Source organism: Bison bison, unplaced genomic scaffold (genome assembly GCF_000754665.1).
Source record: "Bison bison bison isolate TAMUID 2011002044 unplaced genomic scaffold, Bison_UMD1.0 scf7180017864285, whole genome shotgun sequence".
Taxonomy (NCBI): Eukaryota; Metazoa; Chordata; class Mammalia; order Artiodactyla; family Bovidae; genus Bison; species Bison bison.
In genome coordinates this window covers 1,829,310-1,844,782 of record NW_011494857.1, presented here as the reverse complement: position 1 = coordinate 1,844,782, position 15,473 = coordinate 1,829,310, and the positions used below count along the sequence as shown (strand labels likewise).

Here is a 15,473-nt window from a genome sequence, read left to right as displayed (position 1 = left end):
TTCACTTTCATCAAGAGGCTCTTTAGTTCCTCACTTTCTGCTATAAGGGTGGTGTCATCTGCATATCTGAGGTTATTGATATTTTTCCCGGCAATCTTGAATCCAGCTTGTGCTTCCTCCAGCCCAGCGTTTCTCATGATGTTCTCTGCATATAAGTTAAATAAACAGGGTGATAATATACAGCCTTGACGAACTCCTTTTCCTATTTGGAACCAGTCTGTTGTTCGATGTCCAATTCTAACTGTTGCTTCCTGACCTGCATACAGATTTCTCAGGAGGCAGGTCAGGTGGTCTGGTGTTTCCATCTCTTGAAGAATTTTCCACAGTTTGTTGTCATCCACACGGTCAAAGGCTTTGGCGTAGTCAATAAAGCAGAAATAGGTGTTTTTCTGGAATTCTCTTGCTTTTTCAATGATCCAGCAGATGTTGGCAATTTGATCTCTGGTTCCTCTGCCTTTTCTAAATCCAGCTTCAACATCTGGAAGTTCTTGAACATTTGGAAGACACTTTCATTCTGTCTGCCTCTGACAGATAAGGATAAGAGGCTTATGGAAGCTTCCTGTTGGGAGAGGCTGGTTGTGGGGGAAACTGGGTCTGGTTCTGATGGGTGGGGCCATGCTCTGTACATCTTTAATCCAATTTTCTGTTGATGGGCGGGGCTGTGTTCCCTCCCAGTTGTTTGACCTGAGACCAAACTATGGTGGAGGTGATGAAGATAATGGCGACCTCCTTCACAAGGTCCCGGCACTGCCTCATCAGTGCTCCTGACCCTTGCCTCTGCTGGAGACTCCTGGACACTCCCAGGCAAGGCTGGGTCAGTCTCTTGTGGGGTCACTGCTCCTTTCTCCTGGGTCCCGGTGCACACAAGGCTTTGTGTGTGCCCTCCAAGAGTCTCTTTCTCCAGTCTTGTGTAAGTTTTGTAATCAAATCCCACTGGCCTCCAAAGTCAAATTTCCCTGGGGGTTCTCAGTCCCTTTGCCAGATCCCCAAGTTGGGAGATCTGTTGTGGATCCTAGAACTTTCTTAACAGTGCGATAATTTCTTTGGTATAATTGTTCTGCAGTTTGTGGGTCATCTGCTCGGTGGCTTGATGGTGGAGTTAATGGAGACCTCCTCCAAGGGGGCTTATGCCACAGGCTGTGTGACCAGTCTCCCGCACCCAGAGCCCCTGCCCCTGTGGCAGACCACTGGTGACCCATACCTCCACAGGACACACTCACACAGAGTTCTGACTCAGTCTCTGTGGGGTCTCTGGGTTCTGGTGCACACAAGGGTTTGTTTGAACCCTCTGAGCATCTCTGGTGGGCATGGGGTTTGATTTTAAATGAGACTTCGCCCCTTCTACCATCTTCCTGGACAGTATGAACAGTATGAAAAGGCAAAAGGACATGACACTGACAGATGAACTCCTCAGTCGGTAGGTGCCCAGTGTACTGCTGGAGAAGAGTGGAGAAACAACTCGCGAAAGAACGAAGAGAGGGCACCAAAGCAAAACCAACACAGATGAACTCCTCAGTCGGTAGGTGCCCAGTGTACTACTGGAGAAGAGTGGAGAAACAACTCGAGAAAGAATGAAGAGATGGCGCCAAAGCGAAACCAACACCCAGTTGTGGATGTGACTGGTGATGGAAGTAAAGTCCGATGCTGTAAAGAACAATGTTGCATAGGGACCTGGAATCTAAGGTCCATGCTGCTGCTGCTGCTGCTGCGTCACTTTAGTCGTATCCGACTCTGTGCGACCCCATAGACGGCAGCCCACCAGGCTTCCCATCCCTGGGATTCTCCAGGCAAGAACACTGGAGTGGGTTGCCATTTCCTTCTCCAATACATGAAAGTGAAAAGTGAAAGTGAAGTTGCTCAGTTGTGTCCGACTCTAGCGCCATGAATCAAGGGTAAATTGGAAGCGGTCAAACAGGAGATGGCAAGAGTGAACCTCAACATTTTTGGAATCAGTGAACTAAAATGGACTGGAATGGATGGATTTAACTCAGATGACCATTATATCTACTACTGTGGGCAAGAATCCCTTAGCAGAAATGGAGTAGCCCTCATAGTCAACAAAGAATCTGAAATGCAGTACTTGGGTGCGATCTCAAAAATGACAGAATGATCTCTGTTCATTTCCAAGGCAAGCCATTCAATATCACGGTAATCCAAGTCTATGCCCCAAGCAGTAATGCTGAAGAAGCTGAAATTGAACAGCTCTATGAAGATCTACAAGACCTTCTAGAAGAAATGTTGCAGAAACCAGTACTCAAAAAACCAAGCACCACACTCGGAGAACTCAGGTTTATTACGCCTGCAGGCCCAAAGGAGTTAACACTCCAAGCTCTGAGCCCCGAACAAAGGCGTTGCAGTGTTTTTGTACACCGACAGGCATGATTAAGCAGGTTCGTGGGTTTGTAGGGGCTAGGGTGATTGCAAAGAGCAGGACAAGGGTGAGTGAGATAAGCTCCAGTTCCTAGTGTTGTGAGTCCCCACTTTCTGAGACCTACATGATCTAGACTTTGCAGGGAGCAAGCTGAGTTACAGAGGCAGAAGAAGCAGGAGGTTATGTAAAAATTTTAAATTTTCCTCTTCACTAACACCCAAAATAGATGTCCTTTTCATCATAGGGGACTGGAATGCAAAAGTAGGAAGTCAAGACATACCTGAAGTAACAGGCAGATTTAGCCTTGGAGTACAGAATGAAGCAGGGCAACAGCTAATAGAGTTTTGCCAAGAGAACGCATTGGTCGTAGCAAACATCCTCTTCCAACAATACAAGAGACAACTCTACACATGGACATCACCAGGTGGTCAATACCGAAATCAGACTGATTATATTCTTTGCAACCAAAGATGGAGAAGCTGTATACAGTCAGCAAAAACAAGACTGGGAGCTGACTGTGGCTCAGATCATGAACTCCTTATTGCAAAATTCAGGCTTAAATTGAAGAAAGTAGGGAAAACCACTAGACCATTCAGGTATGACCTAAATCAAATCCCTTATGATTATACAGTGGAAGTGACAAATAGATTCAAAGAATTAGATCTGATAGACAGAGTGTCTGAAGAACTATGGATGGAGGTCTGTGACATTGAACAGGAGACAGGGATCAAGACCATCTCCAAGAAAAAGACCTGCAAAAAGGCAAATCGGTTGTCTGAGAAGGCCTTACAAATAGCTGAGAAGAGAAGGGAAAGGCAAAGGAGAAAAGGAACGATATATCCATTTGAATGCAGAGTTCCAAAGAATAGCATGGAGAGATAAGAAAGCCTTCCTCAATGATCAATGCAAAAAAATAGAGGAAAACAATAGAATGGGAAAGACTAGAGATCTCTTCAAGAAAATTAGAGAAACCAAGGTAACATTTCATGTAAAGATGGGCTTAATAAAGGACAAAAATGGTATGGACCTAACAGAAGCAGAAGATATTAAGAAGAGGTAGCAAGAATACACAGAAGAACTATACAAAAAAGATCTTCATGACACAGATAACCGTGATGGTGTGATCACTCATCTACAGCCAGAAACCCTGGAGTCTAAAGTCAAGTGGGCTTTAGGAAGCATCACTATGAACAAGCAAGTGGAGGTGATGAATGCCACTTGAGCTATTTCAAATCCTAAAAGATAATGCTATTAAAATGCTGCACTCAATATGCCAGCAAATTTGGAAAACTCAGCAGTGGCCACAGGACTGGGAAAGGTCAGTTTTCATTCCAATGCCAAAAAAGGGCAATGCCAAAGAATGTTCAAACTGTTGCACAATTGGTCATCTCACATACTAGCAAACCAATGCTCAAAATTCTCCAAGCCGGGCTTCAACAGTATGTGAACCGTGAACTTCCAGATGTTGAAGCTGGTTTTAGAAAAGGCAGAGGAACCAGAGATCAAATTGTCAACATCCATTGGATCATCAAAAAAGCAAGAGAATTCCAGAAAAACATCTACTTCTGCTTTATTGATTACACCAATGCCTTAGACTGTGTGGATCACAACAAACTGGAAAATTCTTCAAGAGATGGGCATACCAGACTACCTTACTGGCCTCCTGAGAAATATGTATGCAGGTCAAGAAGCAACAGTTAGAACTGGACGTGAAACAACAGATTGATTCCAAATAGGGAAAGGAGTATGTCAAAGCTGTATATTGTCAACCTGCTTATTTAAATTATGTGCAGAGTAGTATATCATGAGAAATGCCGGGCTGGATGAAGCACAAGCTGGAATCAAGATCGCCAGGAGAAATATCAATAACCTCAGATATGTAGATGACACCATCCTTATAGCAGAAAGTGAAGAGGAACTTAAAAGCCTCTTGATGAAAATGAAAGAGGAGAGTGAAAAAGCTGGCTTAAAGCTCAACATTGAAAAAAATGAAGAACATGCATCCGGTCCCATCACTTCATGGCAAACAAATGGGGAAACAGTGCAAATAGTGACAGACTTTATTTTCTTGGGCTCCAAAATCACTACAGATGGTGACTGCAGCCATGAAATTAAAAGACCCTTGCTCCTTGAAAGAAAAGCTATGACCAACCTAGATAGCATATTAAAAAGCAGAGACGTTAATTTGCTGACAAAGGTCTGTCTAGTCAAAGCTGTGGTTTTTCCAGTAGTTACATATGGATGTGAGAGTTGGACCATAAAGAAAGCTGAGTGCCGAAGAATTGATGTTTTTGAACTGTAGTGTTGGAGAAGACTCTTGAGAGTCCTTTGGACTACAAGGAGATTGAACCAGTCAATCCTAAAGGAAATAAGTCCTGAATATTCATTGGAAGGACTGATGCTGAAGCTGAAACTCCAATACTTTGGCCACCTGATGTGAAAAACTGACTCCCTGGAAAAGACCCTGATGCTGGCAAAGATTGAAGGCAGGAGGAGAAGGGGACGACAGAGAATATGGTTGGATGGCATCACCAACTCGATGGACATGAGTTTGAGCAAGCTCCGGGAATTGGTGATGGACAGGGGAGCCTGGCGTGCTGCAGTCCATGGGGTCGCAAAGTGTTGGACACGACGGAGCAACTGAACTGAATTGAACTTGTCATTATGATTAAATGAAATAAAAAGTGGTGAACATTGCCAGGCTCAAATAAGGAGCTCAGTATGTGTACACGCTAAGTCAGTTGTGTATGACTCTGTGCGACCCTATGGACTGCAGCCTTCCAGGCTCCTCTGTCCATGGGATTTCCCAGGCAGGAATACTGCGGTGGGCTGCCATTTCCTTCTCCAGGGTATCTTCCAGACCCAGGGATCAAACTGGCGTCTCTTAAGTATACCTGCATTAGCAGGCAGGTTCTTTCCCACTAGAGCCACCTGGGAAGACTCATTATCTGTGAGCTATGTTTATTCTGGTGAAACTGTTTTTTAACTTTTCACTCTTAGAAAAAAGTGTCAAGGGCTGAAATGGTCTGAAGATGGACAACAATTTTGGGGCAAGTCACTCAGTCTCAGTTTGAAACCATTCAGGGCTGTGGGGGGACTTCCTGTGACAGACCCCTTCCATATATTCTCTACTGCAGAGTCTCTCTGAAATACCCAGAGAATAGTATCTCATGTATATTTCCTGAGTTTTTCAGATGTTAAAAACCACCACCACATGTAAGAAATAAACTACTTGATGATTGCAGACTGTTAAACAGGCTGAGACTGATAACAGACTGAAACTGAGACTGTTAACTATCCCATTACCTGAACAGCAACCAAGCAGAGAACTGTGCACGAACTGATCACATACCCTGGGACAGCCTTCCCTCACTTTGCCTTTAAAAATGCTTTGCTAAGAGAAGGGGGATAGATCGGAAGTTTGGGATTGACATGTAATATTGCTATCTTTAGTTCATTTTTTAAGTTAGTAATTAACTTTTGGTTACACTGGATCTTTGCTACTGCACACGGGCTTTCTCTAGCTGCGGTGAATACAGGCTTCTCATTGTGGTGGCGTCTTTTGTTGCAGAGCACGAGGTCTAGGGCACGCAGGCTTCCGTAGTTGCAGGACATGGGCTCAGTAGCTGAGCCTCTCGGGCTCTAGAGCACAGGCTCAGTAGTTGTGGCCCACGGGCTTAGCTGCTCCACGGCATGTGGGATCTTCCCGGATCAGGAAGATCCCACATGTCTCTTTCATTGGCGGGTGGATTCTTTACCACTGAACCATCAAGGAAGCTCCCCTCCCGCTGTTTTGGAGCATCTGTCCACAGACGATGAACTCTAGCTGCTCAGCCTGGAGCCCACCTATCTCCTGTCTCATTAGGAGTATAATTCCTAGAGTTTGAAAAAAATTTAAACTAGAACTCAAAAAGAAACTGAGGTGTCAGGTAGGGAAAGAGCGAATCTTGACTGACGAAATGGCCCACAGCACCACCTTGTGACCATTTATGGAGTTGCAGGCAAGTCCTTTCAGTTCAGTTCAGTTGACTTCAGTCACTCAGTCGGGTCAGACTCTTTGCGACCCCAAGGACTGCAGCACGCCAGGCTTCCCTGTCCATCACCAACTCCCGGAGCTCACTCAAACTCAGGTCCATCGAGTCGGGGATGCCATCCAACCATCTCATCCTCTGTCGTCCCCTTCTCCTCCTGCCTTCAATCTTGCCCAGCATCAGAGCCTTTTCCAAGGAGTCAGTTCTTCCCATCAGGTGGCCAAAGTATTGGAGTTTCAGCTTCAGCATCAGTCTTTTCCAGTGAATATTCAGTCCTTATTTCCTTTAGGATTGACTGGTTTGATCTCCTTGCATTCCAAAGGACTCTCAAGAGTTTTCTCCATGCTGTGCTAAGTCTCTTCAGTCATGTCCGACTCTTTGTCACCCCATGGACTGTAGCCCACCAGGCTCCTCTGTCCATGGGGATTCTCCAGGCAGGAATACTGGAGTGGGTTTCCAGGCCCTTCTCCAGGGGATCTCCCTGATCCCCTGGGATCGAGCCCACGTCTCTTACATCTGGTTTTTACCCTTAGTGCCACCTAAGAATTGGGAATGGGAGATGCTGAATCTGGGTGAGGGGACCCCGAGGTGTCAAGACTGAGTATTCTAGCTGCTTGTAAGAGTTATTGTAGAGAAAACTGGCCCTCCACTCTGTTGTGTCAGGGAAATCTCTCAGAGTAACCAGTGCTCAAAGTGGATCATTAAACATATTTATTGAGTCTTTGCAAGATGCTAGGTGCTGTCCTCGGAGAAGGCAATGGCACCCCACTCCAGTACTCTTGCCGGGAAAATCCCATGGATGGAGGAGCCTGGAAGGCTGCAGTCCATGGGGTTGCTGAGGGTCGGACACGACTGAGCGACTTCACTTTCACTTTTCACTTTCCTGCATTGGAGAAGGAAATGGCAACCCACTCCAGTGTTCTTGCCTGGAGAATCCCAGGGACGTGGGAGCCTGGTGGGCTGCCGTCTATGGGGTCACACAGAGTCGGACACGACTGAAGCGACTTAGCAGCAGCAGCAGCAGGTGCTGTCCTAGGTGCTGTGGACAGAGAGGCAAGGGAAATAGACCAAGATCCCTGCCCTTGCATCGAAGAAGCATGTGGCTTACTACTGATAACATTAGTTATGTTGTGTTAATCGGAGTTAGTGAAATGTTAGATGTCAAATACTACGGGGACAAATTCCCTCGTGGTCCAGTGGTTAAGAATCTGTCTGCCAATTCAGGGCACACGGGTTCGATCCCTGGTCCAGGAAGACTCCACATGTCTCGAGGCAGCAAAGCACACATGCCACAACTACTGAAACCTGCACACGCAGAGCCTGTGTTCCACAACAGGAGAAGCCAGCCCAAGGCGATGAAGAGTAGCCCCCATCGGCCGTAACAAGAGAAAGCCATGCACAGCAGTGAAAGACCCAGCACAGCCAGAAACGAATACATAAACTTCAAAGAAAAGGTATATATATTTTTAAAAAGCTATGGGGGAAAAATAGATCTGGGTAAAAAAGATTGGAAATTCTGGAAGAGAATGGTTTCCATATTCAATAGGGTAGACAGGGTAGACATCACTAAGAAGGTGGAATTTAAGCAAAGATTTGAAGGAAGAGAGGGAATGAGTAAGATTTTTCTGGAGGGAAAACACGAGGACAGAACAGCCTGTGAAAAGGCCCTAAGGCAGGAGCATGTCTAGGATGTTTGAGGAATAACTAGGAGTGAGGGGGGGAATGAGAACAGACAGTGCCAGGGAGGTTGTTCTTTAGTCTCTCAGTCATCTCCGACTCTTTGTGACCCCCTGGGCTGCAGTACGCCAGGCTTCCCTGTCCTTCACTATCTCCTGGAGTTTGCTCAAACTCATGTCCATTGAGTTGATAATGCGGTCCAACCATCTCATGCTCTGTCTCCCCCTTCTCTTCCTGCCATCAATCTCTCCCAGCATCAGATCTTTTCCAATGAGTAGGCTTTTCACATCAGGTGGCCAAAATATTGGAGTTTCAACTTTGGCATCAGTCCTTCCAATGAAGATTTGGGACTGATTTCCTTTAGGACTGACTGGTTTGATCTCCTTGCTTTTCAAGGGACTCTCAAGAGTCTTCTCCAGCACCACAGTTCAAAAGTATCAATTGTTTGGCACTTAGCCTTCTTCATGGTCCAACTCTCACATCCGTACATGACTACTGGAAAAACCATAACTTTAACTATGTGGACTTTTGTTGGCAAAGTGATGTCTCTGCTTTTGAATATGCTGTCTAGGTTTATCATAGCTTTCCTTCCAAGAAGCATGCGTCTTATAATTTCATGGCTGTAGTCACTGACCGCAGTGATGTTGGAGCCCAAGAAAAGAAAATCTATCACTGTTTCCACTTTTTTCTCTTGTATTTGCAATTAAGTGATGGGACTGGATGCCATGGTCTTAATTTTTTAAATGTTGAATTTTAAGCCAGCTTTTTCACTCTTCTCTTTCACTCTCGTCAAGAGGCTCTTTAGTTTCTCTTTGCTTTCTGCCATTAGAGTGGTATCATTTGCATGTCTGAAGTTGTTGTCATGCAGGGACTAGTGCCAAATCATGTAGTTTAGTTCAGTTCAGTCGCTCAGTCGTGTCCAACTCTTTGTGACCCCATTAATTGAAGCACGCCAGGCCTCCCTGTCCATCACCAACTCCGGGAGTTCACTCAGACTCATGTCCATCAAGTCGGTGATGCCATCTAGCCATCTCATCCTCTGTCGTTCCCTTTTCCTCCTGCCCCCAATACTTCCCAGCATCAGAGTCTTTTCCAATGAGTCAACCCTTCGCATGAGGTGGCCAAAGTACTGGAGTTTCAGCTTTAGCATCATTCCTTCCAAAGAAATCCCAGGGCTGATCTCCTTTAGGATGGACTGGTTGGATCTCCTTGCAGTCCAAGGGACTCTCAAGAGTCTTATCCAACACCACAGTTCAAAAGCATCAATTCTTCGGTGCTCAGCTTTCTTCACAGTCCAACTCTCACATCCATACGTGACGACTGGAAAAATCATAGCCTTGACTAGACAGACCTTTGTTGGCAAAGTAATGTCTCTGCTTTTGAATATGCTATCTAGGCTGGTCATAACTTTCCTTCCCAGGAGTAAGCGTCTTTTAATTTCATGGCTGCAATCACCATCTGCAGTGATTTTGGAGCCCAAAAAAATAAAGTCTGACACTGTTTCCACTGTTTCCCCATCTATTTGCCATGAAGTGATGGGACCAGATGCCATGATCTTAGTTTTCTGAATGTTGAACTTTAAGCCAACTTTTTCACTCTCCTCTTTCAATTCAGGAATGCCATTGGTATCTCTGATTCTTAGATCCCACCTTTTTTCCCCCCATTTCTCTCATCTCCTCCCATGTCCTCCCTTCCTTAGACTGCATAGATTCTGTGGTCAACCACCATAATCATGCCCTTGCCCAAGTGACATGATCTCCTTTCCTCTTTCTCCCTCAGTCATACTTGCCTGGCAAAACCCCAACCCTGGTTGAAATGAACTCACTGCCTTCTCTGTGCCTGCTCCCACCCAGCTGAACTCAGGAGGGAACATGTTTCAAATGTGCGGCTGCAAATACTCAGAACCAAACTGCAAGGCTGCCACCGTTTTCCTCTCCAGCCCCTAAGAAATCATTTTCTCATCTCTTCTCTCTAAACCTCCAGCCATTCTCCCCGCTCTTCATTCTCACTTCTTCTTTTGCTGAAAAAAATAGAAGCAATAAGAAAGAAACTTCCTTAGGCTGGCCCCAGGGACACTACAGCTCACTTGCAGAGGTGTACTCTTGCCCCTCCCGTGAGCATGTTTGGACAATCTGTAAGAGGCCAACCGCTCCACTTTGACATTGAGTCTCCTCTCCTCTCCCTACCCAAACATTTCCTTCTTGCAGTGTTTCCTTCTCTCTGTTGCATCATTATTTGTGCAACACTTGAGCCTTTGCTCCTTTAGGATTCCTCTTCACTGAATGCCCCCACTTCCTCATGGTGCTGTTGAGAATGCTTCCTGAAACTCGAGGGTCCTAGGCCCTCCCTCTTTGTAACTTCACCCTTGACAATCCCTTTCGTCCAGCATCCAGCTAAGCTACAACACCCTAAAGGAAACCCAAAGTCCAGAGACGGAGTCCCAACAAGATTTTGAAAGCAGATCTTCTGGCCTTACTGAAGCTCTATGATGATGGCTGCCTCAGCTGACATCTGCCTGCAACCCCACGAACCAGAAGTGCATAGTCAAGCTGCTTGCAAATTTCCAACCCAGAAAGCTCATCAAAAAAATAATAAATGATTATTTCTTTTTTTTCCAAATTTTCAACGTTTTATTTTGTACTGGGGTATAGCCAATCAATATTGTTGTGATAGTTTCAAATGAACAGTGAAGGGATGCAACCATATACATACATGTATTCATTGTCCCCCACACCCCCTCCCATCCAGGCTGGCACATAGCATTGAGGAGAGTTCCATGTGCTTTATAGTAAGTCCTTGTTGATTATCCTTTTTGAATATAGCAGTGTGTACATGACCCTCCCAAACTCCCTGACTATACCTCCCCCCAGGAACCATCAGTTTGTTTTCTAAGTCTGTGAGTCTCTTTCTATTTCATAGTTCCTTTGTATCATTTCTTGTTTAGATTCCACACATAAGGGATGTCATATGATACTTCACCTTCTCTGTCTGACTTACTTTACTCAGTATGACTCTCCCTAGGTCCGTCCATGTTGCTGCAAATGGAGTCATTTCATTCTTTTTTTTTTTTCTAAAAAGAGCCTTTAGATCGTCTACCTTAAAATGTACGCCTTAAGCCCGCTCCCCGCGGATGCGACGAGCCAGCTGGATGTCTTTGGGCATGATGGTCACGCGCTTGGCGTGGATGGCGCACAGGTTCGTGTCTTCAAACAGCCCCACCAGGTAGGCCTCGGTCGCCTCCTGCAGCGCCATCACGGCCGAGCTCTGGAAGCGCAGATCGGTCTTAAAGTCCTGCGCGATCTCGCGCACCAGCCGCTGGAACGGCAGCTTGCGGATCAGCAGCTCGGTCGACTTCTGGTAGCGCCGAATCTCCCATTTCATTCTTTTTAATGGCTGCGTAATATTCCAGATATTCCACATCTTCTTTATTCAGTCTTCCGTAGATGGACATTTAGGTTGCTTCTGTGTTCTGGCCATTGTAAACAGTGCTGTTTCTGTCTTAAAGCACTCGGTTTGGGAATGATTTATTACACAGCATTAACTAACAAGTACACCCTCCTAAGTCTGCTTTTCTCCAGTTCTAATCAATCCTTTTAAATGGAAATACCATTAATACAGTTGTAATAATGTAAATGAATTTTTTTTTTCTGATAGATTCTTGGGCTGTATCTTGGGCCTTTGGAATCAGAAACTCTGAGGGTGGTATCTAGAAATCTAGGGCACTTTTCAGTTGGGTTTTTGGATACTCCTCAATATTTAATTAGGGAAAGGGGGCAGACACAGACACTATGAGTTATTCTTATACTTCCCTGGTAGCTCAGACGGTAAAGAATCTGCCTGCAATGCAGGAGACCTGGGTTTGATGCCTGTGTTGGGAAGATCCCCTGGAGAAGGGCATGGCAACCCACTCCAGTATTCTTGTCTGGAGAATCCCATGGAAAGAGGAGCCTGGCGGGCTACAGTCCATGGGATCACAAAGAGTCAGACACGACTCAGCAACTAACCACAGCACAGCAATGGGACTATGAACTGTTTTTATTTGTGTGTGTGTTTCATTATTTTCCAGATAAGACAGTAAGTGGGTCCTCGGACTTCCCTGGTGTCTAATGATTAAGACTTTGCCTTCCAGTGCAGCGGGTGCAGGTCCGATCCCTGGTCAGGAGTCAAAATCCCACACGACTCATGAAAAAAGAAAAGAAAAGAAAACAGAAGCAATATTGTAACAAATTTAACTAAGACTTTAAAAACAGTCCACACCAAGAAAACCTTACAAAAAAAAAAAGAAGAAGCAGGGTTCTTGGTACTCTGGCAGTTTGATTCTCTCACCCTCCCCCCAGACCCTTCACAAACACTCTGCCCATCCCTTTTGTGGCCCAAGAAAACCCTTGTGGTTAATGAGTCTCAGAAAAAAATGAAGTGAAAGTTTAAGTAAAAGAGACAATATCTAAAGAATGGAGGGGGCAGGGCACAGAAGACCCTCCACCACGCCAGTAACATAGGATAATATTTCCGGAGACCCTACAGAAATATTCTGCACATCCCTTCAAAAGCACCACCCATTATCCCCACATCACCCATCAAAAACTCCATGTCTTAGTGGAGTGGGCAGTGACCAGGGTGGAGTCTCCGCCCTGAAAACAGAAAACGGCTCTGAAAACAGAGCTGCAGGTCGCCTGGGTCCACACGGGTCCCTGGAGATGTCTCTGCCACCGCTGCTGCTGCTACTGCTGCTGCCGCCTCCATTCCTGACCCTGGAGCCCGCCAGGGCCTCGCTGATCCGGTACTGGGGACCCCCACCACCCTCAAACCTGGGACAGATGCTCTCCCTCTTGCCCTCAAGTCCAGGGCTCCCCAGTTCAGGGATCCAAACCTGGCACCCCAGCATCCATGATTCCTATCTTTTCGGTTCCTGGGTCTCTGAATTGGGCTCTCACCCACTGAAGGCTCCTCCCTGATCTCTCCTGAGACCCAAGCCCTTTCAGTCCAGGGTCCTCCACCCTGAGACCCTGGGTTGAGGCCCATCCCGAAGTACACATTTTTGGAAGGACTCTGCTGGTCCCACTCTGAGCTGTGATCATCTGATGCTGAAATCTTCAGACCTGTGACACCCCTCTTCCAACAAAACTTGGAGAGACAGGTCTGTGACATTTAAATTGAGACTCCCCCAGTTTTTCATCTTCCAAACTGTTGAGGTCTCAAGAAGTCCCGTTTTGGGACCCCTATGAACTCACCCCCACCTCTGATGCCTCCCCCAGTCTTTCCCTTCCTCTCCTCTCTTCTCTCCACTTTCTGGAACTCTTAATGGCAAGAGGGGGTCTACTCTTCCAGGAAACATTTTATCCCCACTTCATATTCTTAAGCCTCTCAAAGATTGAGTCATGGATGGCGGGGAGCGGGGGGATCGGGGGAGGGCATTGCGGAGAGCAGAGCCCCAAGGAGAAACTACAAGCAGGTACAGAAAGATTACGGCACGTGATGTTTGCTAACCTACTTTTTCAACCTAATAGATCATGGCCACTTCCCAAGTTAATGCAAAGAGACTCTCTGAGTGTTGACTCAGGACCAACAGCACTGGCATGAGCAGGACCCAGGAACCTGGTAGAAATGCAAATCTTTGGGCTCCGTCCTAGACACCTACTCAATCAGAAAGTAGCAGTTCTAAAATTTATTTCACTTTTGCTGCTGCTGCTGCTAAGTCACTTCAGTTGCGTCCGACCCTGTGCAACCCCAGAGACAGCAGCCCACCAGGCTCCTCTGTCCCTGGGATTCTCCGGGCAGGAGTACTGGAGTGGGCTGCCATTGCCTTCTCCAATTGCACTTTTGAATATGTACTTATTTGGCTGCACCAGGTCTTAGTTATGACGTACAGGACCTTCTCTTCGACATGTGGGATCTATTAGCTGTGGCATAGTACCTCTCAGTTGAGACATGTGGGATCTTAGTTCCCTGACCAGGGATGGAACCCACGCCCCTTGCAGTGGGAGCTTGGAGTCTCAACCACTGGATGTGCTGGGACTCCATTGCTTTGCACAGGTTTTCTCCAGCTGCGGCGAGCGGGGGCTATTCTTCGTTGTGGTGTGAGGGCTTCTCCCTGCAGTGACTTCTCTCGTGGGGGAGCACGGGCTCTAGGCCTGTGGGCTTTGGTAGTTGTGGCACATGGGCTTAGGTGTTTCGTGGAGCGTGGAATCTTCCTGGACCAGGAATGGAACCCATGTCCCCTGCACTGGCTGGCAGAGTCCTATCCACTGTGCCACCAGGGAAGTCCTATATACATTCTTTTTCCTATTCTTTTCCATTATGGTTTATTACATGATATTGACTATAGTTCCCTGTGCTATACACTAGGAACTTGCTGTTCATCCATTCTATATATATGATATTGATAGTTTCCGGGACTTTCCTGGTGATCCAATGGCTAAGACTCCAGGCTCCCAATGTAGGGGGCACAGGTTTGATCCCTGGTCAGGGAACTAGATCCTCCATGCCACAACTAAGAGTTTGCATGCTGCACTTAATACATACCACAATTAAAAGATGCTGCAACAATGGCCACTACCCCGTGTGCAGTAACTAACACCTGACACAGCCAAATAAATAAAATATTAAAAATATTGACAGCTTGCATCTGCTAATCCCAAACTCTCAATCCATCTGCCCACCCCGCCCTGAATATGTTAGAATCTTGGGAGAACTTCATGTACGTCCATTCTGGAATGGCTTATTTTACATCATTTGGAATGTCTTTTATTGAAACATTTTGGGGAGAGTCTGTTTGGGATGGTTTGCTCTTGGGAGAGTCTTCAGGGGGAATCTGTCATTGTGGTTTGGTAGGTGTTTGGTGGGGGTTTTCTGGAAGGTCGCTTTTGTAGGGCTCCTGGCAGTGACCCTGATGCTTGGAAAGGTTGAAGTCTGGAGAAGAAGGGGACGACAGAGTTTGAGATGGATGGAAGGCATCACCGACTCGATGGACATGAGTTTGAGCAAGCTCCAGGAGTTGGTGATGGACAGGGAAGCCTGGTGTGCTGCAGTCCATGGAGTAGCAAAAGGTCGGATGTGACTGAGTGACTGAACTGAACGGGTAGTGACCATTACTCCAGGACCATGGAAATGTTTACACTGTCATCATATCCTCTTTGGGGCAGTCTGTTATGGAGGATCTCTATAAAGGGTACCTCCTGAACTGTTGGCATCTCTTCCCCCACAGGATCCCACTTCGAAGAGTCAATATTGGATTCAAGGCCCTGAACCCACTGAGGGGATGGGAGAAGCTAGCGGAGCCCCCCAAGTTGGGGGCTCCATCCCCTGGGAACAAGTCCCTCTTTGTGCCTCTCTCCGATTACATGAACGTAAGTCACAGCCCTACAGAAGCTGCCCCCCCAACCTCCCCCAGCCCC

The 15,473-nt window shown here is 46.5% G+C and overlaps 2 protein-coding genes across 4 annotated transcripts in view; one reads left to right on the top strand and one right to left on the bottom strand.

The window, feature by feature from the left end:
• Window positions 1-11,182: 11,182 nt before the first annotated feature.
• LOC104995683 (histone H3.3-like) lies at window positions 11,183-11,460 on the bottom strand. The gene has a single exon (XM_010849648.1). The coding sequence runs from the start codon at window positions 11,458-11,460 to the stop codon at window positions 11,191-11,193; it is 270 nt and encodes an 89-aa protein (XP_010847950.1). The 3' UTR covers window positions 11,183-11,190.
• Window positions 11,461-12,641: 1,181 nt separating this feature from the next.
• The window catches only part of NAPSA (napsin A aspartic peptidase), a 9,294-nt gene continuing 6,462 nt past the window's right edge, over window positions 12,642-15,473 (top strand). For all 3 annotated transcript variants that reach the window (XR_826081.1, XM_010849647.1, XM_010849646.1), the window contains exons 1-2: window positions 12,642-12,859; window positions 15,284-15,425. Coding sequence is in view for 2 of the 3 variants with exons in the window: in XM_010849647.1 (XP_010847949.1) it covers window positions 12,777-12,859; window positions 15,284-15,425 (225 nt within the window). In the remaining variant the exon portion in view is untranslated. The remainder of the gene's footprint in view (window positions 12,860-15,283; window positions 15,426-15,473) is intronic.

Bases quoted from the DNA above. Each gene is read 5' to 3' on its own strand.
- LOC104995683 (XM_010849648.1), bottom strand. From the start codon at position 11,460: ATGAAATGGGAGATTCGGCGCTACCAGAAGTCGACCGAGCTGCTGATC.